General features: G+C 39.7%; 1 protein-coding gene across 1 annotated transcript; it reads right to left on the bottom strand.

Annotated features, from left to right (window-relative positions):
- Positions 1 to 63: 63 nt before the first annotated feature.
- On the bottom strand, positions 64 to 27328 carry jph2 (junctophilin 2). The gene is made up of 6 exons (XM_037772027.1): positions 26495 to 27328; positions 21745 to 22561; positions 7571 to 7689; positions 4002 to 4939; positions 1993 to 2093; positions 64 to 1903 (listed from the first exon to the last, which is right to left on the bottom strand). Exons 1-5 carry the CDS (start codon positions 26871 to 26873, stop codon positions 2013 to 2015), a joined length of 2334 nt encoding a protein of 777 aa, XP_037627955.1. The 5' UTR covers positions 26874 to 27328; the 3' UTR covers positions 64 to 1903; positions 1993 to 2012.

Here is a 27328-nt window from a genome sequence, read left to right as displayed (position 1 = left end):
GAAAATCAGGGAATAAATCTTTAGAGGCAACATAATCTGTGAAAAAGAGGTGAACACATTCACAAGAGTTGTAAAAGTTTTTTATTTAGTTTTGGTTTTCAGGTTTGGCTACAAATGCATTCATTCAAATTAAGCAATGTTTATTTGATGATTAATTAAATGCACTAAAACAGACAAAACAAAAATGGCTTCTACATTACACTGACTTATGAATACAGTTTTATTGCACTTACCATTGTCATTTGACAATCATCTCTTCTGTTACTAATTGATGCATTTTGTAGATGAAGAATAAACTATTGGGCAAAAATGTATTCCAAATATGAGATTTAATGAAAGTAACTTTGTTTTTGCATGAAAGCAATGCACAACCAGTGGCAAAGGCAAAACAATTTCAGCTAAAAACCTCTTGTAAAAGCCATGTATTAAATGGCTAAAAGAACAAGGGAGATGTATTTAACAGAACATCTGGAGAGTGCTTTTCTCAGTGTAAGACATGGAGTTAAGAACCATTCTATACTTTTGTTCTCCATCTCACAATCACGAGGTAATCGGACTCCTTTTGAGAAATAAATAAATTTAGGGTTGCATATTTGCTTCTGACCAAAGTCTTACAACAGAATGGTTTGAATGCTGAAAAAGATGTGCACTTCAAAACAGTACAAAAATACAGACACATACACACAAAGTGCCCTCATGCGTACAAAAGTTGAAGTCGTATTTGGCTCTAAAGCACAACAGGCCCTGAATATAATGCAGTGGTGAACACAGTGGACAGTTTTCTACTTTGAAACATACATGAAACCACGAATAGCTCACACATCATCCCAACCCACCTCCTGCTGCTACTGCTGTATTAATACAAATCTGTAGATTGAGAAAACTTACAGCAACATACAGTGATTGTTTTTAAATGAGATAACTCCCAACCTTCATTTTCTGCACTCTATCGCAAAACATACACAACTCTCATTTAAAACCACCTGGGTGCTAAACAGCGTTGTATGAGAAACACCACAGGATCATACAGTACAGTGACACTCATAAGCTTCCTACTTTCCTTCTCTATTTGGTTTATCAGCTCCCAAACCAAAGCAGCAGAATGACAATAAATGCATATAAATCCCAGTGAAAATAGAAAGTTTCACAGTGTAGTACACCACAGTCTCAAATGCAATTAGCCGAAATGTAACTCTAGATGCGTTGGAGTCTTTAGAGACCAAAGGTGAAAACAATAAACTGACTTTACAGTAGCGTTGGATTACAGTTTGCAGTATTTCAACAGTTTCAGACTCCTACTTAATGAATCTCCTTCAGCTTTTTAACCACACGTTGGACAATTCAGATAATTCAAAAAAGATGATAGTAACAGTTGCACATCTTTCACACGTCTGCTGCAGTTGAATTTGTGTCTCATCAATCAAGTTTAAGGCATAGTGGAAATAATAGTCAGTCTGTTATCAACACTCCTTCGTAATACAAACACATCTTGTGACAAAGTGTAATTATCTACTGAGTCTAATCAGACTTTTTTTTTTTTTTTTTTTGAAAAAATGTTGACACACACTTGTGACACACTGTGATGAAGTTGAATTGAGACTTCTTGAGCGCTGCTTCTCCAGCGTTATTAAGCACTGAGGACATTACTCTACCGTCCAGCCCCGACTTTAACATACAAACATCAGCATATTCGGTTGTACTGAATCTGGTTCATATCCTTCAGCTTGTTGAACATCCGGAAAGAGGAGCTTCACAGAGCTTCACACAGTCACACCGACGAAAAAACCTGTAGAGGAGCTGCGGCGGTCTGCGTGAGGCGTCTCTTTCTCCTCTGCAGCCATCTTTGATCTCTTGTCCTAACAGAGGAGGAGGCAGGCCGTCTCTCTCCAACCCTGCTGGTGACCTGCAGCAAAAACAATTTGTCTTGTAATGGATGATTTCACTGTATCACTTTTTTTTCCAGCAGGTTTTGACATCATATTTATTTATTACCTGAGGTGGTGGACGATGTCTCATGACAAAATGTGTACGAAGAGAATGGCCAGGCCAATGTTGAGCAGGATGACCATGCAGATCATAATGGTGTTTGGGCCCTTTAAAAAAAAAAAAAAAGGAACGTATGATACATGAGGTCAGTGAGTTCAGTTTCACACTGTATCAATGTGTAGAGTAGGCCTTTCTCACAGCAGACATTTTTGCTGCGGTCAAATAGTATTTTTTTTTGCTTAAGAAGTTTCCTAACGGAGTGAAATGACCTGGAAGTATCTCAGTAGCAGCCATGATAAGAGCTGGTCGAATTCTCTAGATGCTAAGAAAAGGTGCTTCAATGCTTCCTTTCTTATCTCCTTTAGCATAGGATACACTGGCCCATCCTTTACCAAAGGAAAGGAGATAATACCGTCCCACAATTCCTTGCAGCATATAGCAAACAAATAATCAACATATATAAATATTACGTCTGAAAAGGAGTAGGAGGAAATATACATTTAATGGTTCTACTCCTTCACTGTAACTCAAGAAATAACTCAATATTCATCATATGAACTTTGTGGCAGCCTGTAGGTTATTCCTTTTTTTTATTTCAGTTCTAACTTTGGTAATGAAGTGATATTTTTCACCAGTTGTCCACATTAGGTCAGATAATCCTTAATTATCTGTTAATGTAAAGTGTTACAACAGCAGAAGGACCTGTGGTATCTCTCTTTCACACACCGCAGGTGAAGCAGCCTGTCACTGAAAGACCTATTTAATACTGTACTGGGGGGGGGAGAGCAGCGCCTTTTGTAGTTCATCTCCGGAACATTGTAGTTTGCAGCCTGTGACTTGTCATAGCAAGAAAAGCGCAGGTGTTACTAATAACACTAACGATGTAACATTCTGTTCAAGTGTCCCAGTGAGAGTGACAGCGAGCCAGCGTGCACAATAGGCCCGTTTCACAGCAGACATTTTGACATGTAATTGCAGGGTAGACACAGGTGGAATTGATGCAATTAATTATGATACCAGGGCCATAATTAATGTTATTAATTACACCTGTGTTTACACCGCAGTGACAAAAATGTCTAAATGGCTTCTGTGAAAAGGGCGTTTACCTGGAACCTGAAATCAAAGCAGGTAAATGGAATTCAGCCATCATTACTTTGAATGTTTACATCTGTGCTTTTCCTACTGTGACATGTCAAAATGTCCTCCATGAAAAAGGCCTCCTGCTGGAGGTAGGGGAAAATTACTACTTAAAGGAATAGTTCTACATTTTTGGAGACATGCTTTTTCACTTTAGTTGCTGAGAGTTAGATGAAAACATATACACCACCATGTCAATATGTTAAATACTGTATGAAGCTTCAGCTAGGAGACGGTTAGCTTAGCTTAGCATAAAGACTGGAAACAAGGGGAAACAGCTAGCCTAATTAACACGTTATATCTTGGCTGTGAGCTTTAGAGGTGCTGGGAGATGGATTTTATTACATTTGGACAGAGCCAGGCCAGCTGTTTCCCCCTGTTTCCAGTCTTTAAGCTAAGCTAAGCTAAGCTAAGCGTCTCCTGCTCTAGCTTCATATTTAAAAGACAAACATGAGAGTGGTATCGATCTTTTCATCTAACTCTCTGCTAGAAAGCAAAATAAGCACATTTCCCAAAACACTGTAAAACTAAAGCTAGGATTTACAGACCACATCAGGTGCATGTCATGTGAAGAGGGAGATAGAGAGAGATAAACGTTTGCAACACTAAATTCCTTGATGCTTAGTTTCACAACAGATGTTACACTACATTCCAGCCTTCAGTCTACATAGCACCTCCACTGGAAAATGTTATCCATCAGAATGAAGAAATTGTCTTGAGTGACCAAATCTTAAGGAGTGTATTCCTCAGAATGCAACGTTACAAATGAATAGGACAGTTAACCTGCAATGATGGATGTGCAGACAGACTGTAGAAGACATAATGAAATGCTTTCCTTAGATGAGACAAGGTGACTTGATGAAAAATGACTGTCTTACCTCCATTTCCAAAGACTCTGCATTCACCTCATGACTTGGGCTCGACACCATGGCCTTCAGTCTGGCTTCTGCTTTGGGCTCTACCTTCGGGTCTGGTTTGGCAACAATGGGTTTGGCTTCCACTTGCTTTGGGACTGGTTTAGGTTCAGGACTGGGTGGAGGTCTTGGGGACGGAGCTGGGCTGGGTTGCCGTTTTGGTAATGGCTTTGTCTCTGCTTTGCTGGGCGGCCTGCTCACCTCCCTGGACTCCACTTGGTTCTCGGAGACAGACGGCGCTCGTTCGTGGACTGACGGAGCCCTTTCAGTTTTGACCTCGGTGGTTTTGGGCTCGGGGGTGACAGCTTTGGCGGACACTTTGGAGGCGCGGGGCGGCGCTTCTTCTTCATCTGGACGGATGAGGCTATTCCTTACAGGGGCGACAGGTGCAGCAGTGACATCTGGAGCTTTCACCTCTGAGTCAAACTTCTGCAGGGGCTTGATCTCCAGGTCAGAGCCCTGCTCGTTCTTGCTGCTCTGACGGCTGGGGGTGCGAGAGGGACCACGGCTGCCGGGGGCCCCTACGCCCTCAGGTGCAGGTGGAGCTGAGGCGGGAGCGGGAGCAGAAACGGAGGTCGACGGGGTAGTAGGGCGACTACTGGGCTTGCTGTTGGGTTTATTGCTCGCCTTACTGCCACCACCTTTGATGGTTTTGTCTTCGTTCCAGCTTCCTGGTCTGAGGAGTTTGGGGTCTTCCTTGATGATGATGCCTGGGCTGGGGGAGGGGGTGCGGCCTGGGGACGAGCCAGGCATGAGGCTGTCCAGTTCATTCATGAGTGGGCTTTCGGGTGGCGTGGGCAGGGGCTCCTCCTCGGCTAGAAGCGGCTCGTGCATGACCGTCTCTGCATTCTCACTTCCCTCCACGGCCTCCAGTAACACTCTCTTCTTCAGATACTCAGGACCTGTGTGAGACCATTTCAACCAGTTTAGTAGAGGCATTCACAGTCTCCATATCTTAAGAGAAATGATAAGCAAGGTTTTCTGGAGAGTATGTTATCTTAGTTTAACAGTTATCATGGAGAACCCCTTTCTCCCCCCCCCTACAAAACTAAGTAGTTAGTAAGAAATATAACTACTGGACGTCATTTTAGAAACGGACTTTTTAATAATCCCCAGCTATCCCCAAACCAGACTAATTTCTTTTGACTAAAATATTAGGAAATAGCTAAACAAGAGATTTAACGTCTTGGAGATCTACTTCATCATCAATCATGCCATTCTCTCCCTGAACTACACTCATTTCCTGTGACCACAGGAAGCAGCTGGCGCTGTTAGAGTTACAGGTAGTTACCCTTATTAATAACTCAACGTTGATGCACATTTTTCACAAGATCCTTGTATTTTACTCACACTTCAGAGGGAAAAGGGTTGTAAAAATACCAAATAAAAACACTTCACCATAAGATAAATGGGAAAAAATATAAAATCTTTATGTAAAAGTGTAAAAGTGAACATCTTAATATGAAAGGATAAGGCTGTCGGTATTCAAAATTTGAGTTATTGTCAACAAATCCCAAGAAACGACCAAAGCCAAAAATGTGTTTACATCTCTTTCAATTTCTAATTCTTTTAGTTACTTTCTCAGCTCATCTTGGGATGCCAGCCCCAAGCCGATTTGTTTCTACTGGATACATAAATCTTAAAAGTTTGGAAAATTTTGGAAATTTAAAATTTGGATTTTTCAAAAAGGCTAAATTATTCCCAAAGAGGGCTGGGAACTGTAGTTTTTATCAAACGTTACTCAAACAGGAGTAACAAGTGCATTTGTTGGGGACTATTTTCAGCAGCGGATTACTCCACATTTGGTGCTCTAGTGAGTATTTGTGGCAACATGACTTTCCTTTTCAAACAGCATAAGGTATACCATTTCCCAAAACAGCTGGGAACTGTAGTTTTTAACAAGCATTACTCAAACAGGAGTGACTAGTAAATAATTACATTTGATGGGGACTATTTTCAGTGAGGATTAATCCGGGGGAGGCTTCGGTGCGGCTCATTGATGTGTTTTAATAGTTTCTGTACAACAATGGAGCTCTATGGCACAGAGGAATAATATACTGTATATCAGGCTTTGGTTAAACAGACGATACTTGTTAGTGGATCAATTCATTGTTGGTTTTGATCTTTTCATGACATTTGTTGAAAATAAGAAACCATATATTATCACCAGAATTATCCTTATTGTGAGGATAAATTGTTGTTTTTCCCGGTACAAACAAAGCAGATGGTGCACACGCTGACACTGTATGTCTGTGTTTTTGTCTCCTTGGGGAGAGATCTTTCATGAAAGAATGCACAGCAGGACTCAGCCAGGCTTCATCCATTTGTAGTATTAGTGTGAGACAATTTGTGCAGCCACTCAGAAAGCTTGATGACTTTCTGTCTCAGCGCTCTGCTGAGGGAAAAAGCAAGAGAAAAACAGCAAGAGGCTCCTAAATGGCTGGTGTGATATTGTGTGAACGTGTAAGTGTCGCCAGACTCTCAATGAAACTGATATGATCCTCTCGACCCAATAAGATGTTCCTTTTTTAGACATTCAAACGCGACTGCCCTTGTGGCGAGCCTCAGCTAGGGATCTGCTAGCTCAAGCTGGAGGTATGCACGGGGACACATTATAGACTACATGCATGGTTAGTGGTGGAAGAAGTACTCAAATCTTTGACTTAAATAAAGGTAGCAATGCAACACTAAAGAAATACTCCAATACAAGTATACTGTAAGTCCTGCATCTTAATTTTTTACTATTAGCATCAAAATACACTTACAATAAAGTACAAAAAGTAAAAGTACTAATCAGGCAAAATGGCTCATTTCAGAATCATATATATTATATTACTGCGTTATAATTATTGTTGCATTAATGTGTACATCACTTTAATGTTATGGCTGGTATTTGGTACTACTTCACTAGCTTGTGAATTTCACAAAGGGATCAATAAAGTCCTAGCTTTATCCATAGTATTACATCATAATGTATTTGTTGATTATATTTTGTATAAGTAATCTTAATAATAAATGTAGTTAGTGGAGTAAAAAGTACATTATTACTCTCTGAGATGTAGTTGAGTAGACATATACAGTAGCAGAAAATGGAAATCAAGTAAAGTACAAGTACCTCAAAATTGTACTTAAGTAAAGTACTTTAGTAAATGTACTTAGTTACATTCCACGACTGTGCATTATCAGTTATCAGTTTATATTTGCTGTTTTCTTCAGTAATTAAGTTGTGTTAATGCTATACCATCTGCTCCAGCTGAAAAATATATTGATGTGTTTTACATTTGTGTTGACTCCACAAATATAAAGCTGACAAGAGGATTTTGTTTGTGGTGTGCCTTTTGTGGCGCATTCATGTAATTTGGGAAAGATGGTAAATATGAGCATCCTACAAGAATAATAATTATGACATCCAATTTCAGGTGAAAATAACTGCTTGAATACATCTATTTCTGTATTATCCTTTTCCAAAGAGGTAATGTTGTGTTAGTAGTCCTCAAGTTGCCATATTTTCCATGTTGCAGTATTCCACTGACCTGGCTGGTAGAAGGACGGGGAGAGCTCTTTGGCCACCAGTCTGGCGATGCTGGACTCACTGTTGGAGGCATGAGAGGCCTGGTCAGCTGCCTCTGACTTGGCCTTTGAATGGGTCGTCCTGCAGAGGGAACAGATGCAACACAGTTTATTAATCACTGGTACTACCTCAATCCTTCAGATGTTTGATTTTCATGTTACTGTCATAATCTGAAAGAGGTGATTTTACAGTAATATGGTGCCACCCCATTCATGCATTGGAAATATACACATTTGTCCTGTTATCTAACACTGTTTATTGTTTCAAATTCATCAACGTCAACATTCTGGTGAATAAGCTTATTTGCTTTTTTGCTGAGGGTTATACGAGAAGATCAGTACCACTGTTTATCTGTCCGTTAAATAAGAAGCTACAGCCAGGAGATGGTTATCTTAACTGAGCATAATGACTGGAAACAGCTAGCCTGGCTCTGTCCAAACTGCAAAATCCACTTAGTAGCAACTCTAAAACTCATTAATTAACATATTCTATCTTGTTTGTTTAATCTGTTAAAAAATCCATCAACCAAAAAATAGTTCTAGTAAATAACTCCTCTTAAAACCACAACTTGTTGTTTTTAAAAAGTGTTTGTTTTCCAGTCTTTATGCTAAGCTCATCTAACCAGCTGCTGGCTATGTCTTATACTGTATTGGTGTCGATCTTTTCAACTCTTTGCAAGAAAGCAAATAAGCATATTTCCCAAAATGTTGAACTACTATAACAACAAACTCAGCTCAAAGTGCTCCAAACCACAAAATTAATGATAATGACAATTTCACACTTTCTCAGTTTTCACCTGTGTTTTTACAAAACTCTATAGACTCTTCAAAAAACTTTATACACTTGTGGAGTATAATAACAGTTTAAAGGCACATTTCTGCCAAACATAATCAAACCAACAGGCTCACACATGGTGCTGAAAGGATTGGTAGATCAACAGAAAATAAATATATACCAATGATAATTTTGATGAAGCATAAATCCACTGCTTTCAGCTTCTAAAATGTGAGCATAGGCTGTGTTTCTTTATATATGTGATAGTGAAGTGAATATCGTTGGGTTTTGGACTTTCAATTGGAAAAAAAAACCCAAGTAATTTGCAGACTGTTCGATGAGATCTGGAAATTTGTGATAGGTATAACAGACATTTCTTTTTTTTTACTATTGTCTGACATTTTATAGACTTAACTATTGATTGATTAATCATGAAAATAATCTACAGATTACAGAAGGAGCAACTGTTCAATGGAAATTAGTTGATGATGCAGTTTTTGGCAGAATGCTATACTGTGAATATTGTGAAATAATATGCATTTCTAAACATGGGGTTTTATATTATGTGTTCTACAGTATGTATATATATATGCCTTTATGTTATATCTTTGTGTGTTTTAATGCACGCTGACCTTGATCTTGACCTTTCTAATCAAACAAAGTATTGACCTTGAATGTGAAACCTTAAGAGATGATGGCTTAAAATATTTTAACCAAAAATACCACAGTGCGGGGGATTGTTTTTAGTATTCAATCAGGGGTGGGTGGCTGCTGGTCATATGGCTCATTAGTATTATTAGCTATCGAGAGAGGAGGTGTCCTTTTCTGCTGTTGGACTTGGACAGAAATAAATTATGCATTTATCATCAGACAATGAGTTATAGCTGGAAAGTTACTGAAGACTTCCTCATCACACATATTTCTATGAGAAAGAGAGAAGTCACTGGAGTGATGCATACAGCCATTGGAAGGATTTACCCATAATGCAACACTAATGTAATTCTGAACAGGAAACAGAACAAACAGAACGAATCTGAGCACATAAGCATAACTAATAAGAATATTGTACTTGTTATTCCACTGTATTCATTTGACAGCTACAGTTACTAGTTACATATGATAGTTATATAGATTAAACTACCCAACAGTATACAAAGTACTTAAAACAAGCTCCACCTCAATCCGCAACAATACTAATATAGCCTGCAGCTATATTAAACAGCATTGCATCAATACTAATAATCCAATAATATAATGTGTTGCCATTCTGCATAGTGAGTACTTTTACTTCTGATACTTCCAAGTATGTTTTAGATAATACATCTGTACTTAAATGAACCTTTATTTAGAGTTAGTAGAGTATTTTTCTACTTTCAAGTAAAATGTCTGAGTACTTCTTTCACTACTGGTATTCAGTAGGCTACAGTACACTAACAGAATAAGTTCAAATAAAATACACCGTAAATACAACAAAAATGGGGCAGCACACTTTCACAATACTAATGGTAGCGATATTTACATCCTATCATTATTATTATAATATTATTATTATGTTTGTCTTCTCATAAATTAACAAGAGTCTCTAGCTGTTGGCTAACATGCTAACATTCTAACAATGAAAATGCTCATGTTTACTATGTTCCCCACATTAGTTAAGCGTGTTAAAACTAATGATAGCATATATTAATTAACACTAAACACAAAGTGTAGCTTTGTGTGTACAGGAATGTCAGTTTTACATGTATTTAGTCATGAACAAATTATTGGACAAATTACAATTGTGACCAGACGGTGGCGCTAGATGAAAAGTTAAGGGATCACCAAAATGATCACAAGTCATCCTTAGAGCAACATGAATCTGTGTACCAAATTTCCAATCCCTCAGATAGTTTGTGCCAATCCTTATAGAAGTAGACGCATTTAACTGGATAACTGAAAATGTTTGAACTGCTGGTGGAAGTAGATGAAAGGTCAGGGGATCACCAAAGTCAGACTTCATCTACTGGGGAACATGAATGTCAATGTGCCAGATTTCATGGCCACCCATCCAATAGTTGTTGGGATATTTCAGTCGGGACCAAAGTGACCGGCTAACAGACTGCAAGCGTGGCTAAAAACCCGACGTCCGCATGCGAAGAGTTCAAGGCTGTTGCTGCACATTAACTGAGAGAATTACTGATTGTGATTACTCTGTGGATACTTGACATACTGTAACTTTACACTGAGCTGAAAATAGCTCCCTGGTCCACTTGAAGACTCAGTGGGGAAAGTGCTTCCCACTGGAACAATTAGAGACTCCTGAGACTCCCTGTTTGAGATAGATGAGCTCCACCTGTCCACACACAGTCAGCACCTCCGTCCTCTTCCTGGAACTAATACACCCTCAAATCTCACATGTTTAGAATTACACTGAAATGGTTCAATAAAGGAAGAGAACTCCCAAAGGCAATCGTACAACTCAAAACTTAATCATACCCCACAAATACAACACATAAACACACTTTAGGAACACACCATTTCACTTTGTCAGCTATCTACAACTTATGAAGTGAGTATTATGTAGTTCTAAATGAATAAAACATAAAAAATGTGTATTTGACAAAACATATATTACTGAAAAGTGGCCCTTACTGGATAAGGTTGACGTTATTCTACATTTTTCTCATTATCAACAAATCCCATGACAATACCAAAACAAATAATGTTAGCCTGTCAGTGCTTTCGGGCTTCTCTACCATGTCTGTGGGTCAGTTCCTGAAGTTATAAATCTTTAAAAACAGGTCACAAATATATAGTTACATTTTTAAAAAGGCTCCTAAAACAGCTGGTCATTGTTTTTTAGAAAATGTTACTCAAACAGGAGGAAATAGTGCATTTGTTGGGGATTATTTTCAGCGGTGGTTTAATTAAAAACTAATGCTCTAGTGAGTATTTTCGGCAGCAGGACGGTGTATGTGAGTGTGTGTGTGCAGTGTGTGTTAATGGTGATGAAGGAACATGTCACCCAGAGAAACAGTGTGGCTCATTGGTGTGTTTTAAATAGCTTTTAGACAACAATGAAGCTCAAAGTACGATTTTAGGTTGAGTATTTACATTTTAAAGTGTTACTTTTTACTTCTACTGCACTACATTTATCTGACTGCTACAGTTTCTATAGTTACTTTCAAAACATATAATGCATTGTTGTAGATTAAACTACCCAATAGTGTACAAAGTACTTAAAATTAGCTCCACCTCGATCTGCAGTAACATACCGCTTACACAGTATTGCATCAATATATACTGGAAAAACAAAGTTTGGAAACTTGTGTTTGGTGGATTATTTCTCTGTTGTTACAATGCTAATTGGCATTGTATTTTACATCGTTGGAAAGCCTGTTTATTTACCTTCGCAATGATGTCCAACTTGTAAGGATCATGCATTTGTGGGATGAGCAGCACAGCTGATTATGTGGGTAGCGCCCAAGAAAAATTTGCCAAAATGCTCTGCCAATGGTAAACAGTGTATTCTCATAAGGCTACCAGGAAGCCTGCAATGACTGCCCTTCACCGTCAGGCCCGTTTGCGCTGGTGTCGACAACACAGACAATGGAACCTGAAAATGTGGGGGAATGTCATGTTTAGTGATGAGTCCAGGTTCTGTCTGCGAAAGTTGGATGGCAGGGTCAAAGTATGGAGAAGACGCGGAGAACGCTATGCTGATTGTTGCACCGATCGAGTAACGGCTTTTGGTGGGGGCAGTGTCATGGTGTGGGGCGGCATCTCCCTCACTGTCAAAACAAGGCTTGTCATCATTGAAGGCCATCTCAATGCAGTGAGATATCGGGATGAGATTCTGCAGCAAGTGGCGATCCCATATCTCCACAATCTGGGACCTAACTTCATCCTCCAAGAAACAACGCTCGCCCCCACAGAGCCAGGGTTATCACAGACTACCTCCACAATGTGGGAGTAGAGAGAATGGAACGGCCTGCCAAGAGTCCAGACCTCAACCCAATTCAACACTTGTAAGATCAGCTTTCACGTGTTAGAGTGACCAACACAACCACACTGGCTGACCTGCAATGAATCCTGGCTGAGGAATGAAACGCCATCCCACAGCAACGTGTGACCAGGTTGGTGACCAGCATGAGGAGGAGGTGCCAGGCTGTTGTGGCTGCGTATGGATCTTCCACCCGCTACTGAGGTTCCTGACATATTGTATTAAATTAATAAAGTGTAAAATTGCCAATATGTCTTGTTTGTTCCTTGTTACTGATAGAGAGTTCAATCATCCAATCCACCAAACAACTCAAAACAAGAGTCAATACCAACAGGAGAATACACTGTTTACCATTGACGGAGCATTTTGGCAAATTTTTTTTGGGCGTTCCCCACATAACCAGCTGTGCTGCTCATCCCACAAATGCATGATCCTTACAAGTTGGACATCATTGCGAAGGTAAATAAACAGGCTTTCCAACGATGTAAAATACAATGACCATTAGCATTAAAACAACAGAGAAATTATTGACCAAACACAAGTTTCCAAACTTTGTTTTTCCAGTTTATAATATATACTTGTAACACATTCTGCATAGTGAGTATTTTTTTTACGTTTGATACTTCAAGTATATTTTGAAGATAATACCTCTGTACTTTTTCTCAAAGTGAAATTTTAAATGAAGGAGTACTTTTTAAGTAAAGGATCTGAGTACTTCTTCCACCACGGGTATTCAGTGCAGTACACAGTGGTGAAAGAAGAACAGAGATCATTTACTTGGGTAGGAATAGCAATACCAGATTATAATTGTACTCCATTACCCAGTGCATTCAGAGAGTATTCAGACCTGTTCACATTTTTTTATGTTGCAGCCAATCCCATAATGACTGAGAAAAATTTTAAATTTTTTAGCAGATTTATTAAAAAGACAAAAACTGAAATATCACATTGACATACGTATTCAGACTCTTTGCAATGACACTATCTCAGGTGTCTCCCTTTTCTCTTGATGATCTTTGGGATGTCTCTACACCTTGATTGTAGTCCACCTGTGCTAAATTCATCTGATTGGACATGATTTGGAAAGGCACACACCTGTCTATAGAAGGTGTCACAGCTGACAGGAGCTGCCTGCAGAGCTCAGAGACAGAATTGTGTCGAGGCTCAGATCTGGGGAAGGCTACAAAAACATTTCTGCTGCATTGAAGGTTCCCAAGAGCACAGTGGCCTCCATAATTCTTAAATGGAGGCTACTCCAACACCTTTCACAACTCACATAGTGTGTCGGTATCAATGCCTCACCGGCGTGTCCCACCAGCACAACCCTCAGCACCATAAATGTGCAGAAGAAACCTCAGACTTGAGTAGTGCTAACCGACACATGTCCTTGAGAGTGGAGTAAGAGCTCAACCCTGCATTGCATTGCAAAGGAAAAGCAGATTTAACCCTCGAAGAACTACTCAAGTTATCTAAATGTAATTGATGCTGCACCATTGACTGAAAACAACCAGTGCCATCAGCCAGAATTATTGAGCTGTGTGTCCTTATAGAATGTCAGCAGTGTAGTAATATATCCTCCACTGTGGTTGCTAAAATTGGTCAGGATTGCTGCTAATAGCATGGTAGGGGGCAGAGCTAATATGGGGATTGTTTTGACTGATTCCCAACTGAACACACAAAAGCAATTGTTCAGCTGTTGTTTCCAACTGTAATTTCCAGCCATATGCTTTGGTATATCATTCAGCCACTGTATTAACTGCCATGCCAGCTTTAAAAAACAACTGTTTATTGAATATAAAAGTTCAAAGAGGCATCTTAGAGCATGACATTGGTTCAGTTCATAACAATACAACTGCAAAAACAACCGTAAATACAGGTAAAATAAAAAAAAGGGTAGTCAGGTAGCTTTTAATGACCTTTAACTATTAATATGTCTCAAGGATTTAAGAACTTTGGGAGCTTTCAGCTTAACGAGAAATTTGTTTTGGTAGTCGTGGTTTTAGTGATTAGTTTAGTCTATGTAATCTATTATTAGGGAGCAGACAGAGGAAGCAGGGGTGCTCTCTTGAGATAAACTCTGGAAATGTCTGTCAGATATTTATATGCCCTCCTACAATAGAGCAAAAGGATTCAGGTGAAAATTAGCCAGCGTGGCCCTTTAAGTTGTATAACTGCTGCAGTGTGTGTTGGTTCTCCGGTGCTTCCCTGCAACCAAACATGACATTTGACACTGTGACCTAAATACCCTTTATGCTTTTAGGGCTTTTAGGGAGACGCTTGTTGTACTGAGGAGTGACGAGAGGGAGAAACTGCCTTCAACACCCAAAGCTATGAACACCTTAAACATTCATTTAGAGCAGGTGCAAAATGTTAAAGTGTTTTCTTCAAATAGGCTCTTCTGTTCTGCTGTTTTGTAACCATTTGTTATTTGTCATGCTGCAGTTGCTCCGAATGCTGCAGATGGCAGGAAATAGTCATTCTGGCATGTGCCACTTTATCTTTGTGGAGGGGCCTATGCAACTGTGTGCGTGTGTGAAAGAGTGATTTAGTGTCTATAAAAAGACGACTAAATGTTTGAGACTATAATCAAATCACTTTGTCAAAATACACTTACATTAAAAGCTAATTGCAACCTCATTATTGCCGCATTGCTAAGAGGTCACATAAGGAATACCTCAGTGATAGAAGAAGTACTCAGATTCTTTACTGAAGTACAAGTAGCAATCCAACAGTGTAGAAATACTGTTAATAGTAAAGGTCACACACTCAAAAAGTACAAGATGTAAAAGGACTCATGCAGAATGGCCCATCTCATAAGTTTAATGTTGCAGTGGATAAAAGTGGAGCTTTTTACTGCTGTGTAGCTTGTGAATTTCACCAAGGGATCAATCAATCATAATCTATTTGTTGATTATATTTTGTATTATTAATCTGGATCTGTAAATAAAGGTATCAAATAATGTAATGGAGTAAAAAGTACAATATTTCCCTCTGAATTGTAGTGGAGAAGAAGTACAAAGTATCATAAAATGGAAAGTACAAGTACCTCAAAATTGTACTTACTTGAGTAAATGTACTTTCCATTACTGGAATAGCTACAGAAGTCTCATCAATAGTCCTGAGCTGAGGTCATAACGGAACTTTATTTACAAATGTTACGCACAAAATGCTCGTATCAGCAGTATAGTATGTAATCCAAGCCGCACAACTAAAGCTAGGTGTGGTACATATATACACCAACCCTTTATACCCAAGCACTTGCTTATGAGCTGTGTCATATTTATATCCGTGGAACCATTTGACACCCCTGCTGACGCAAGATGGACCTAGATCTGTGATCTCTGACTGTTAACAGCAAGCAGCGGCACTAAAGCGGACGGTGGGTGATAGGAGCTAAATCAGCATGCAGACTGCTGTTTTCAAGCAGAGTTGTGCACCATTTGGACGAGTATTTGATTTGCTTATATGGGTTAAATGTAGTGAGTAAAGTAATAGGTAATAGGTATGCAGACAAACATAAAGAGACGCTGCGATTCAGCTTAAGAAAACAGTCTGGGTCTGTGTCTGTGACTAGGCAGGAAAGATGGGGTTTGGAGGCGGTGGGGGAGAGGGGATAATCAGCTGTTGCATTCCCCTGTGATTGTGATACAGCAAGAGTGCGCCTGTCCATATTTAGTCAGGGCTCCTCTGTGACCACAGGGCCCCTGTCTGTGTGTGTGTATGTGTGTGTGCGTGTGTGTGTGCGTCATTTACACCCTGTCCTGCCACACAGGTCCTCCTTCAGCCAGCCCACGTAACAGAACAATGTCCACAGAGTGTCTGGATGCCAGTGAAAGCTCCGCTAACTGGACTTGAAGAGGCCAGGTCTGGTATCCCATGCAGTGCACAGGTTGTACATGTATTTTTAACCGTCGACTTTACTGCCAAAGGGATCAGGGAGCGAGGAAACCTCTGCCAGGAACAGATGTGTCATGTCTCCACTGCTTGTATAATAAACAGATTTCAGTTTAACGTGCAGGAACACTCTGTTGGTGGCAAAATTATTCAAATCCTTTACTTAAATAGAAAATAGGCCTACAACAATGTAAAAATACTCCATTGCAAGTAAAATCCTGCATTCAAAATACTAATTATAAGTACTAAAGTATCGGCAAAATATATTTTAGTTTCTCTATACGATAATCACAGTATTAATATAGTTGCAAACAACTAATTGCTATGTAAAGGTATAGTGGGGTAATGTCTACCTGAGCAGAGAATTAAGTCACTCTCCCTCTGTGTGTGTACCAATTATAGACTGTATATAAAGATAGACGGCGCATCTCCACTTCCTCCTACTGTACAAAAGTGAAGCCAAAGGTACTGGTGATGCCATCTTGAGTCTGTGCAGTAGTGATTGGGGGGGTGGAGCCGCAGTATCAAGGTCCTGCCCACACACCCGGCCAAGCCAATCACGAGCCGAGCACGGCCACAGCTTGTTAGCCTCTGGCTCCGCGTCTACTTCACTCAGAGCAGCTGTCAATCACAGCTTACAATCAAGACGTCTCACCCCCCTTTTATAGCATCAAATAACTAAAAAAATGGAACACTTGATACATCAGCATGATAAGAACTATCTAAAATAACAGAAACCATCTTTGGGAAAACTTTATTTGACGTGTACTTTGACTTTTTCGTTTGGCCTCACTTTTGGGGAGCTGCCATGTCGTCCATCTTTATATACAGTTTATGGTTGTAATCCAAGCTTTTCTGTGCTTTGTTGACATAGCCAGGCTGGCCGCACGTGCCTTTTAATGTATGTGAGCATGCCGCTCTGCACAGCGCTCATACGGCAGTTACAGCTGATAACAGCTGACCGATGGCGTCAGTGCAGAAACGTAGCTCCCACTCTCCGGGTCACCCTCACTCGACCACTGTTCTGTCAGAACCGTTGCCATTGTTTATACTGTTAGCACTGTTAGTTGCGAGCCGCCGGCTCAGCCGTCGCCATGTTGAGAGCTGTGTGGAGGCAATAGAACTGCTCCCAATCTCGCATATAGCACTTTTAAAGTATCAAAAATAAAAGTACTCTTTTTGAAGAAAATGGCCCCTGTGACTGATTAGACTGTTTATACATCAATGTACAGCATTTTATGGTTGCAGCTGCTTGAGGCTGAGCTAATGTTAACTACTTTATACACTGCTAGGTAGTTTAGTCCAGTGGTTCTCAACGTATGGGTCAAGGACCTCCAAAAGGTCACGAGATAAATGTAAGAGGTTGTGAGAAAAGAAGAAAAAAAAGTTCTGATACACAAATTTGGAAAAAATTTTTGGACTTGTTTGTTTGTAAAATATTGCATAATATAAAAGTTATTTAAATGAAACCTTGCAAGAAGTTTTGGGGGAAATGTGTCTTTGGCGGAACTGCCAACAACTCATAGATTTGTGAAACATGACAAGAGGCAACGAGCCAAAAAGATTAGGCATCGCTGGTTTAATATATAAAAATGTATTGTATTTTATATACTTAGCCAAACTTTTATATGTAAAAGAGTAATCTGAAGAGAAGTAACTCCTGCTGTCAGATAAATGTAGTGTTGTGTGTTAAAAGTACAATATTTCCTTCTGAAATGTATGGAAACGTATAAAGTAGCATAAAATGGAAGTAAAAGTGAAATAAAAGTACCTTAAAATTGTACTTAAGTACCGTACGTGAGTAAATGTACTTAGTTACATTCCACCTCTGGTCTTCCAGTAGTTTGGAGTTTTCACATTGAAGATATACTGTATTTCCTATGAGGTCGTGTTTGGTTTGGCCACCGAGGTGTTTCTGAAAGCAGTCCTACATAAACAATAAGCTCCCACTCTCGGCTCTGCCCAGGCGCCTGTGAATGTGCTGTAGGTGAGCTTAACGCACTGATGCAATGAACAACGGCCCATAACTCTTATATACTGCTTATCCTTGGGAGTACAATATTTAGATTTCAATCTGCTGGGACCGGGGTCTGCAGTCCATCAGTGCGAGTCTCACTGCTGTAAACACTGAGCTTATTTCAGGTGCTGAAGACGACTGTGGAGGAAAACAACACCGCCTTGTATGGTCACAGACAAACTGAAGGTAGACGTGTGCACGTATGAACAATAGACCACGTAAGGAAAACATGTTTCCCTACAGTTTGATTGATTGATTTCATATGAATTAATTTCAGAATGCCTGGTGATTTGAGAGAGGTTTAAAATATTCTAATTTTGACTTTCTTTGATGGCGATCACTCACAATCAGCTCTTCAACACATCACACTGATATATGCTCATGAAACTGGACTGTCACTAAATTAAAGGAATAGTTTGACATTTTGGTAAATGTGCTTATTTGCTGAGAATTGGATGAGAAGATCGATACCACTCTCATATCCGTCTACCAGCACCACTACGCTCACAAACGAGACATAACGTGTTAATTATTGAGCTTTGGAGGTGCTGCCAGACAGATTTTGTTACCTTTGGACAGGCTAGCTGTTTCCCCCTGTTTCCAGTCTTTATGCTAAGCTAAGCTGGCTTTAGCTTCACATTTACTGGACAGATATGAGAGTGGTCTTATCATCGAACTCTTGGCGAGACATATATTCCTTTAATCTTGCACTAAGCAAGTGTTTTGGTCACATTCTGCCTCTCTGTCCCGGTTTCCATTTTCTCTCATCTGCCCTGCAGTAACCCCTCCTCCTCCCCAGCCACCTGCTCACCTGTTCCCTATTTATCTCATTAGTCTGCAGTATATTACCAGCCTATTTCCACTCCTACCCTGCCAGATCATCAAAGTTGCCATGCAGCTTCACCGGAACGTGACCATGACTCTGTATCTGTACCAATACTTGCCTACCAGTGTGTAAGTCTATATATACCTTCAATTTGGCAATGAATCACCGAACTGTCCCTGTCTGAATTGACATGCCATAAATGTTCATACTGTATTGCTCAAATTCATTTCTGGAGTCAGTATTGTCACTGGTGGTAAAGTCATTGTGATGAGCTTAACCATGAAAGTGAAATGCAAAAGTTAGATCTATTTAAATGCAGAGTAAATGAACAGCTTTACTTTCCACCACTGATCATTAAGAATTGTTGTTAACAGGCCAAATAAGGTTAGATTCAAATTCAATTCCTCAACACCAAGAGGTTAAAAACAATCCTGAACATTTGAAGTGATTTTTTTAATCTTCTGGAAGAGTCAGACAAGAAGATTTTGCTGTACAGTTAAATCAATTATGGACATTTGGCTCCTTTGAATCTCTGATCGCAAGGACGAATAATAATATATATATTTTAATTTAAACAAAGAAGGAAACATAATAGATTGTTGCATTTATTTGTCTTTTTATTTTTTTGTCTTATTTTATAAGTATTATCTGTTCTTTTGAGCCCAGAGTCGTTCTGTTCTTCTATGATTTACTGTAAGATTTTGTACAGTACAGTATGTAATCCAAGCCGCACAACTAAAGCTAGGTGTGGTACATACGGTATACACACAAACCCTTTATACCCAGCTGTGTCAGATTTATATCCGTGGAAACATCTTGTGTTGCATTATGGTATTAATGTGTAAGAAAAGTTCTCACAAGCTGGGCTCACCAAATATTACTATAACTATTACCACTATCTCTACACCCACAAAGAAGACTGGCGAAGATTAAATCAGCTATTTCAGGGCTTTAACCTGCAACAGCTTTAAAAATCTTAGTTGTTGAGATGTCATACAGTATACTCCGCCAGTCCAGACAGATTTAGCTACAGAAACAGAGACACAGATCGAGAAAAGTCTGTTCAAATGGTGCAAGTTAGCAACATTCAAGTCCTAACTACTTGTTTTACACCCATTATGGAAAACCATGAACATTTGGTTAACCAGAGCGTGATATGAAATCCTGTGGTTCAAACAGTGTGACTCTAAACAGCCACTTTAGCCACTGCGCTCATTATTTCTTATCTGTAATATAGTATTCAATAAACATACTGACTCTTTGGTTGTGTTTTCTATTATGGAAATTGACACCAGCAGCCAGAGTCAGTGAAGGGAGTTAGTGGCTCTGAATGAATGAAGTGTCTCTTTTCATTGCTGTTATCTCTATCTCATTTACTTTCTTACACTGCCCTTTGAGTAAACCAAGACCCAGTTTGTGCCTCTCAGCATAAAGCATCAGTTTCTCTGAAAAATAAATACTCTGTCCATCTTTGATAAACCTGGAAGATTTTCTGATATTATTTACCAAAGTTCTGAATGCGTTTCCAGAATCCTTAAAGACGCTTACGACTTAAAGTCTCTCACCGTCAGGATAAAAAATAAAAAAACATTCCCTCTGTTCCACGAAAAAACTGTTTCCCAAGTTGTTATTATATTTTGTATAGCTGTAAAAGACATATCTCGATTGTTTTGTACGACACAAAAAACAAACACATTATTTTGCACGAAAATACCAAATGATACAGTGCAACATCAATAGATATCATATCAATAAAAATGGATAATAAAAATGTTAATGTCGTACAATTGAGCATGGACATACTATGTCATTTCTAGCTAACATCTTTGTATTTGGAAAAAGAGCCACAACTGGATAAACAGGTTAAAACATTTTTTTTTGTGTGTGTGTGTAGCAGACTGAATATTTTTTCATCCAGATGGTTAGAAGAGTCTTTGTGTAATCTGGAAATACCTTTAAGACTTTGTTAAATAACCTTTTAGCGTTTTTCAAAGTTCACCAGGTAATTATTTTTTTAGAAATACACAGATGCTATACGGAACCCCTGAAAGGTCAGAAAAGATTTTTGGAGATACGTTGGCATTCCCTTGCATTGAGTTTTGTAATCCCTCTGATACACAGAGAAAGGCTGAGCTATATTACGATATAGTATACATATACGAGGCTGACTGAGACGGACTGTAGATGTGATGATGACTATAGCGATAGAATGAGGCTGTAGCTGTCATTCAACCACAAGTGCAGCTGTAATCTCAGCAATAATCACATCCACCACAGCCAGACAGGGCAGCTGCAGCTGTGCTCACAGCCGGTAGTTGTGTACAGTTCGCCTTTTGAAAGGAGTAATGAGCAATAAATGCCTCATGTAAAGTATCTTCAGAGCGTTCCCCTAAACTGGCAGTGTATTATAACTGGACTTGACCAACACACTACTGTTCCTATGGATCAGGGGGAACACAAAAGAAGTTGAAGAAAAGATTCCCAGCGTGACCCATCAGTGGCTTCGTAGTACTGTGAATAAGACATGAGTGGTACAAACTAGGACTAGACAAAACTCAAGAGTCTGTTTGTCTGTATAAATATGTCCCTGATAAACAAGAAAAAGTAATAATAAGAATCATGTCTCCACTCATCTGCTCTTACCTGGAAGCAGCGATCTCTGCCTTCTGCTTGCCGATGGCTGCACCCCTCTGAGCGCCCTCCACTGCCCGCTCCACCTTCTGCCTGATCTTGGTTCCCTTCAGCTGGATCATCCTCTTCTTCATGGCCTTCACCAGCATGTTGTTCATGTACTTGCCCTCCTCCTTCCCTCCCTCGGCGAAGGTGGTGCAACCGTAGCCGTGTCTCTGGTTGTTCAGCCACTCGCCCTCGTACTTCAGCCCGCTGGACCTTTCACTTATTCCATATCCCGAGCGCTTGTCGTTCTTCCACTCGCCCATGTAGACCTCTGTGGTGGTGGCATCAATGTCGGCCTCCACCGGGGGGAAATCCTCGGCTCCGGCCAGGCTCTCGTCCCCAATGCTGATGGTGGAGTTGGTGTCGCTGGCGTTGGAGCTCAGAGCCGATTCTGTCCTCAGGAAGCTGATCTTGCTCTTCTGGCTGGACAGCGAGGTGCTCGAGTCGGACTTCTTCAGCTTACCCAGCAGGGAGCCCCTGCGAAACAGGCCCTTCTTCTTGGGTTTCACTGCCTCTGGGTCCACCTGGAGAGTGAGGGCGAAGCCTCCGCGGGACGGTCCCAACTGGGTAGGGGTGGCGACGGGCGTCTCCTCACCCGAGGCATTGGTGGTGGTGATGATGGGGATGTCTTGCTGCAAGACAGTGCCGTTGCTATGCTCACTGCGAAGGGAGGTCAAGGAGGTACGAAGAGGGGAGCGGACGACTGCTGCCATGCCATAAGGGACGCTCTGCCGGACCCCATAGCCATGCCGCATCCCGCCTGTGAACTGACCCTGGAAAGTACCTGGAAACATCAGAAAACAGTTATTCTTTTCTAACTGCACCACAGACCAATCAGAGGCTAACTTTATAGCCATGTTAGCATAGCTCTAGATGGCAATTTCAATCTGTTGGTTGGTTTGTCCACTTTGGTCCAGACTGAAATATCTCAACAACTATAAGATGGATTGCCATGAAATTTGGTACAAACATTCACTGAACCCAGAGAATGAATCCTACTGATTTTCGTAATCCCTTGACTTTTCCTCTAGCGATCCCTAACTAAAGTTTTCACTTCTTGTGAAAGATTGGCACAGACATTCATGGTTTCTAGATAGTTAATCCCTCCTATATTTGGTGATCCTCTGACTTTTCCTCTAGCGCCATCATCAGGTCAACATTTTAATTTGTCCAATACTTTGGTTTATGATCAAATACGTACAAAACTGACATTCCCATCAGCCTCAGCTGTACTTTGTGTTTAGTGCTTATAGAGGGCTCCAGGGATGACGTTTTTTTGTAGGCCAACCAGGAAGTTAGCATCGCTCTGGGTTCCCTCAACAAAAATCAAATGGGATATTTCCATTGTGTTTTGGATTATTGCAGAAAATAAGCTCTGTGGCAAACAAACGTTTATGATACTTACACATTTTGTTCAGCAAGATAAGCTTCACAAATGAACACCAGTTTTATGATTTTTGAAGAGTAAATGCAATCGCCAGAAGTAAAAAGCTAACGTTAGGCTATAAACGAACTACACCACGGTCGCATGAGTGCGAGTATACACAGCGAGGCTGTAAAGGCGGACGAGCCAGGGTGATGATGCTTAGTAGTCTCATTTAGCAACTTGTTAACAAACGTCTTTTTGAAGACACATAAAGGCTTCAAAATTCACAGGTGGGGTATATATTGATCTATTTTATTTTCCAGACCAAAACGTTAAAATCTCTTCAGCTTGTATTAGCCACAGACCTTAATTCAGACATCTAACCAAAAACCCATCCAAAAAAAACATTGACTTCCGGACGAGGGAACCGGAAGTGCTAAAATGCTAACTCATTTCCGAGATTTAGGACTCATTCCTGTAGCACTCTATTAGCTAATTTTAGCATGCTAACACGCTAATACGGTGAACCTGGTGAACATTAACCTGCTCAGTATTAGCATGCTAGCATTTTCATTGTGAGCATGTTAGCATGCTGGTGTTAGCATTTAGTCTACAGCCTCACAGAGCTGCTAGCATGGCTGAAGACTTTGAAACATGGCGTGGAGTGAAAATAGTTCACTCCATATAAAACCACCCGTCCTTATATTCCTGCCAGAATGTCATGGATATCTTTAGTGTGAAAAGTTCATTAATGCCTCTCACTGACAAGTCATCTTGAGGTCCGGTCTCATGCTAAAATTGACACGAGTGTGGATTATAGTGACAGCTAGGCCTCAGCCCGTGAGGCCAGGAGGGCGTGGGGCCTGTGGGCTATTATTACATCTTGACATCTGGTGCTATCACATCCCCCACCGCAACTTCCACTAGACTGGGCTTCAAAGCTGATGAGTCAGCTGTTAAAGAGGGGAACCACTGCTATTGTACAAGCAGAGATCAACACAATCAATTTTATTTGTCTAGCCTATTTAGTTGTCTAACCTATTTAGTTTCCTCTACACAGTGAAATGGATGAGCTGGAGGATAGTTGTACACCAGAAGCTTCCAGGGAGTATCTATCAAAACGTCACTTCAAATGTTCCAGGATTGTTTGTGACCTCGCTTGAGATAACCTTTAATTTTGTCTAACCTAATCTGACCTGTTAACAACAAAGTCTTGATGATCAGTGGTGGAAAGTAAAGAAGTTAATATACTCAAGTAAAGAACAATTTAAAGGTACTTGTCCTTTATTTGAGTATTTACGTATTATGCTACTTTATATTTTACTAATTTTACTACACTACATTTATCTGACAGCTTTAGTTACTTTGCAGATTTTAGGTTTTACATACACAACAAGAACTGATTAGTGTATAAATATGATGCATATAACTACACAACAATGTGTCTACACTGTATATGTAAGTAGTCAATAGTAACTTTACTTACACAAGCTACAACATGAAAGTCCTGCTTACACAGTAATCAATCAGTAACATAAGATAATAATATAATATATAATGAATACATCTTTCTGCATAATTAGAACTTTCAGTACATTTTAGTAGGTCATGTTTTGAATGCAGAGCTTTTTACATGTCAGTATTCATACTTTTACTTCAGTAAAAGTTCTGAATACTTCTTCCACCACTGCTGCTGATGGTGTAGTTTAACAAAATGGAAAGATTCATGTCGGGTTTGATTTCCAACAGGGTTTGAACACCTCTTGACTGACAGCAGCAGGGTGATATTTTCTTCTGGTTACACACAGACATCATAAACGTCCATGAGGATCATGAGGCTGCTGCTCTGTTTTTATTTGTCTCCACGTCTCCTGCAATGAACTTGGTGCAACGGACCATATGGTCACACTTGGCTTGAGGGGTTTTGGTCTTGGTGCTGCATGATTTAGTTATCATCTTTTCATAAAATAACCACACTGTAGTATAATCCAGTGGTGGAAAGTAATGTTTTACTCAAGTACTGTACTTCTTTACTCCTGTATTTCCATTTTATGCGCCTTTGTTTTACTCCACTACATTTAGCTGACATTTATCTTATTATTTACTTTGCAGGTTCAGATTTTAGACATATGATATATATATATGAAACACATGATCAAAAAATAAAATATAATGCATTTTCATTAATTAGACTAGTGTAATTAATTATGAGTCACTTAAGATCTGAATGCTACATTTGATGCAACTACAATTTGAATGCACATCCACATTTCAGAGGTGGAGAGTAACTAATTACATTTACTCAAGTATTGTACCTAAGTATTGGAGTATTTCCATTTACTACTACTTCTACTCTACTTCAGAAGCTTTTTACGCCACTATTTATTTGATAATTGTAGTTACCTTTCAGATGAATAATACAAAATATAATCATAATATAAGACTTTATTGATCCCTAGATGGAAATTCATAAGCTACCAGTAACATACAAAGTAATTCAAATAAAAATGTATCATTAAATAAAATATAATGCATTTACTTATTTATTTTTAGATCAAAAATATATTGATAAAATGGGCTCCACCTTAACCAGGCCTACTTTAAGTATAATTTGATGCAATACTTTTGTACTTTTAGTGAAATTAATTTTTGAATGCAGAATTTTTACTTGAGTAATTATACATTTTGATAAGTCTGTTACTTTTAAGATCTGAATACTTCTTCCCCCACAGTGTAATCACATAAACTTAATGTTGAGCTCCAGCGGTGGAAGGTAACAAAGTAGGATACATTTACTCAAGTACTGTATTTGAAGAACTATTTCATGGTACTTTACTCAAGTGTTTCAGTGTTATGCTACTTTATATATCTATTCCACTACATTTCAAAGGGAAATATCTGTTAAGACTTTTACTTATATTACAGTTATTGTTAGTTTTACTTAATTAGCTAAAGGATCTATCAAATACCATCTATGAATACATTACTTAAGCAGCTGATCGATAGTCCAGTGTTGGTCATGAATGTTTTTTCTTTTGTTCCTTTTCCCTGATGATGGGCCTTGAGGCTAAATGGTTGTGGAAGATTGTGTATGAATGTGAAATTTATATATGTTTGGAAAATTTGAATGTTATTAATGTAACACAAATATGATGTTGTATATAATATGTATGTGATAAATTAATGTACTTGATTTCGGACCCCAGCAAGACTAGCTGGTGCCATTGGTATCAGCTTATGGGGATCCTTTTTAAATAAATAAATAAATAAATCTGAGTACTTCTTCCACCACTGTTTTTTTTTTTTTGCATTATAAAAAAAAAGTCAAACGTCTCCGTTTGTAAATCTCACCTCCATCAGCATATGTTTCTGTTCCATATCCATCCTGAAGCCCATTATTCCATGTTCCTTCATATTTTGCTCCACTGCCAACACTGATCCGGATGCCATATCTCCCTTTGAAGCCATGAGTCCATTCCCCTTTGTAAATCCAGTGTCCTTTGGTTTCTACTCCCAGGCCGTGACGCTTGCCCTGCGACCAGTAGCCCTCGTAGGTGTTCCCACTGGGCCAGGTGTAGACTCCCACCACCTCGAAGCCGTAGTTCCAGGAGCCGGAGAACTCTCCCTGGCCCTTGGGTCCGGTGCAGATGCCATGGCCGTGGGCTTTGCCTCCCTCCCAGCCTCCGCAATAAGCTCCGCCGTCGTCAAACTCAAAGCGACCTCCACTCATGCCTCACCGCAGCCCAATGACGCACCGATCTGAAAGTAAAGTTAGTCTGTTACCTGGCTAAAGATACAAGCTCCGTCAGTCTGACCTCACCTTCACCTGACATTAAAACTGATTGGAGATATCCTTGGTGCTGAACTTGTGGGGGTTTCTTCTTTTGGAGCTGGTTTGGAGATTTGTCCATGAGCGAACTTCTTCACACTTTATAACTTTATCCTCTTTCACTCCAGTGCCTTCTTCTTCTTCTTCTTCTTCTTCTTCTTCTTGGATTTCACTTATCAATCTTCTCTTTCTCCAGAATAATGCTGTGTTGCAAGTTTGGATGACTGGGTTATTAAATGGAATTATTTCTGTCTTGACAAGCCACTGATCTTAACATGGCTTTTTCCAGGTGGCCACAGAGAAAAGCCCCTTTTCCCCCTGTCCCTGCCACCCAGCTATCTCCTGACAGTCGCTGC

Source organism: Sebastes umbrosus, chromosome 6, assembly GCF_015220745.1.
Source record: "Sebastes umbrosus isolate fSebUmb1 chromosome 6, fSebUmb1.pri, whole genome shotgun sequence".
Taxonomy (NCBI): Eukaryota; Metazoa; Chordata; class Actinopteri; order Perciformes; family Sebastidae; genus Sebastes; species Sebastes umbrosus.
This window is presented reverse-complemented; position numbering and strand designations above follow the sequence as displayed.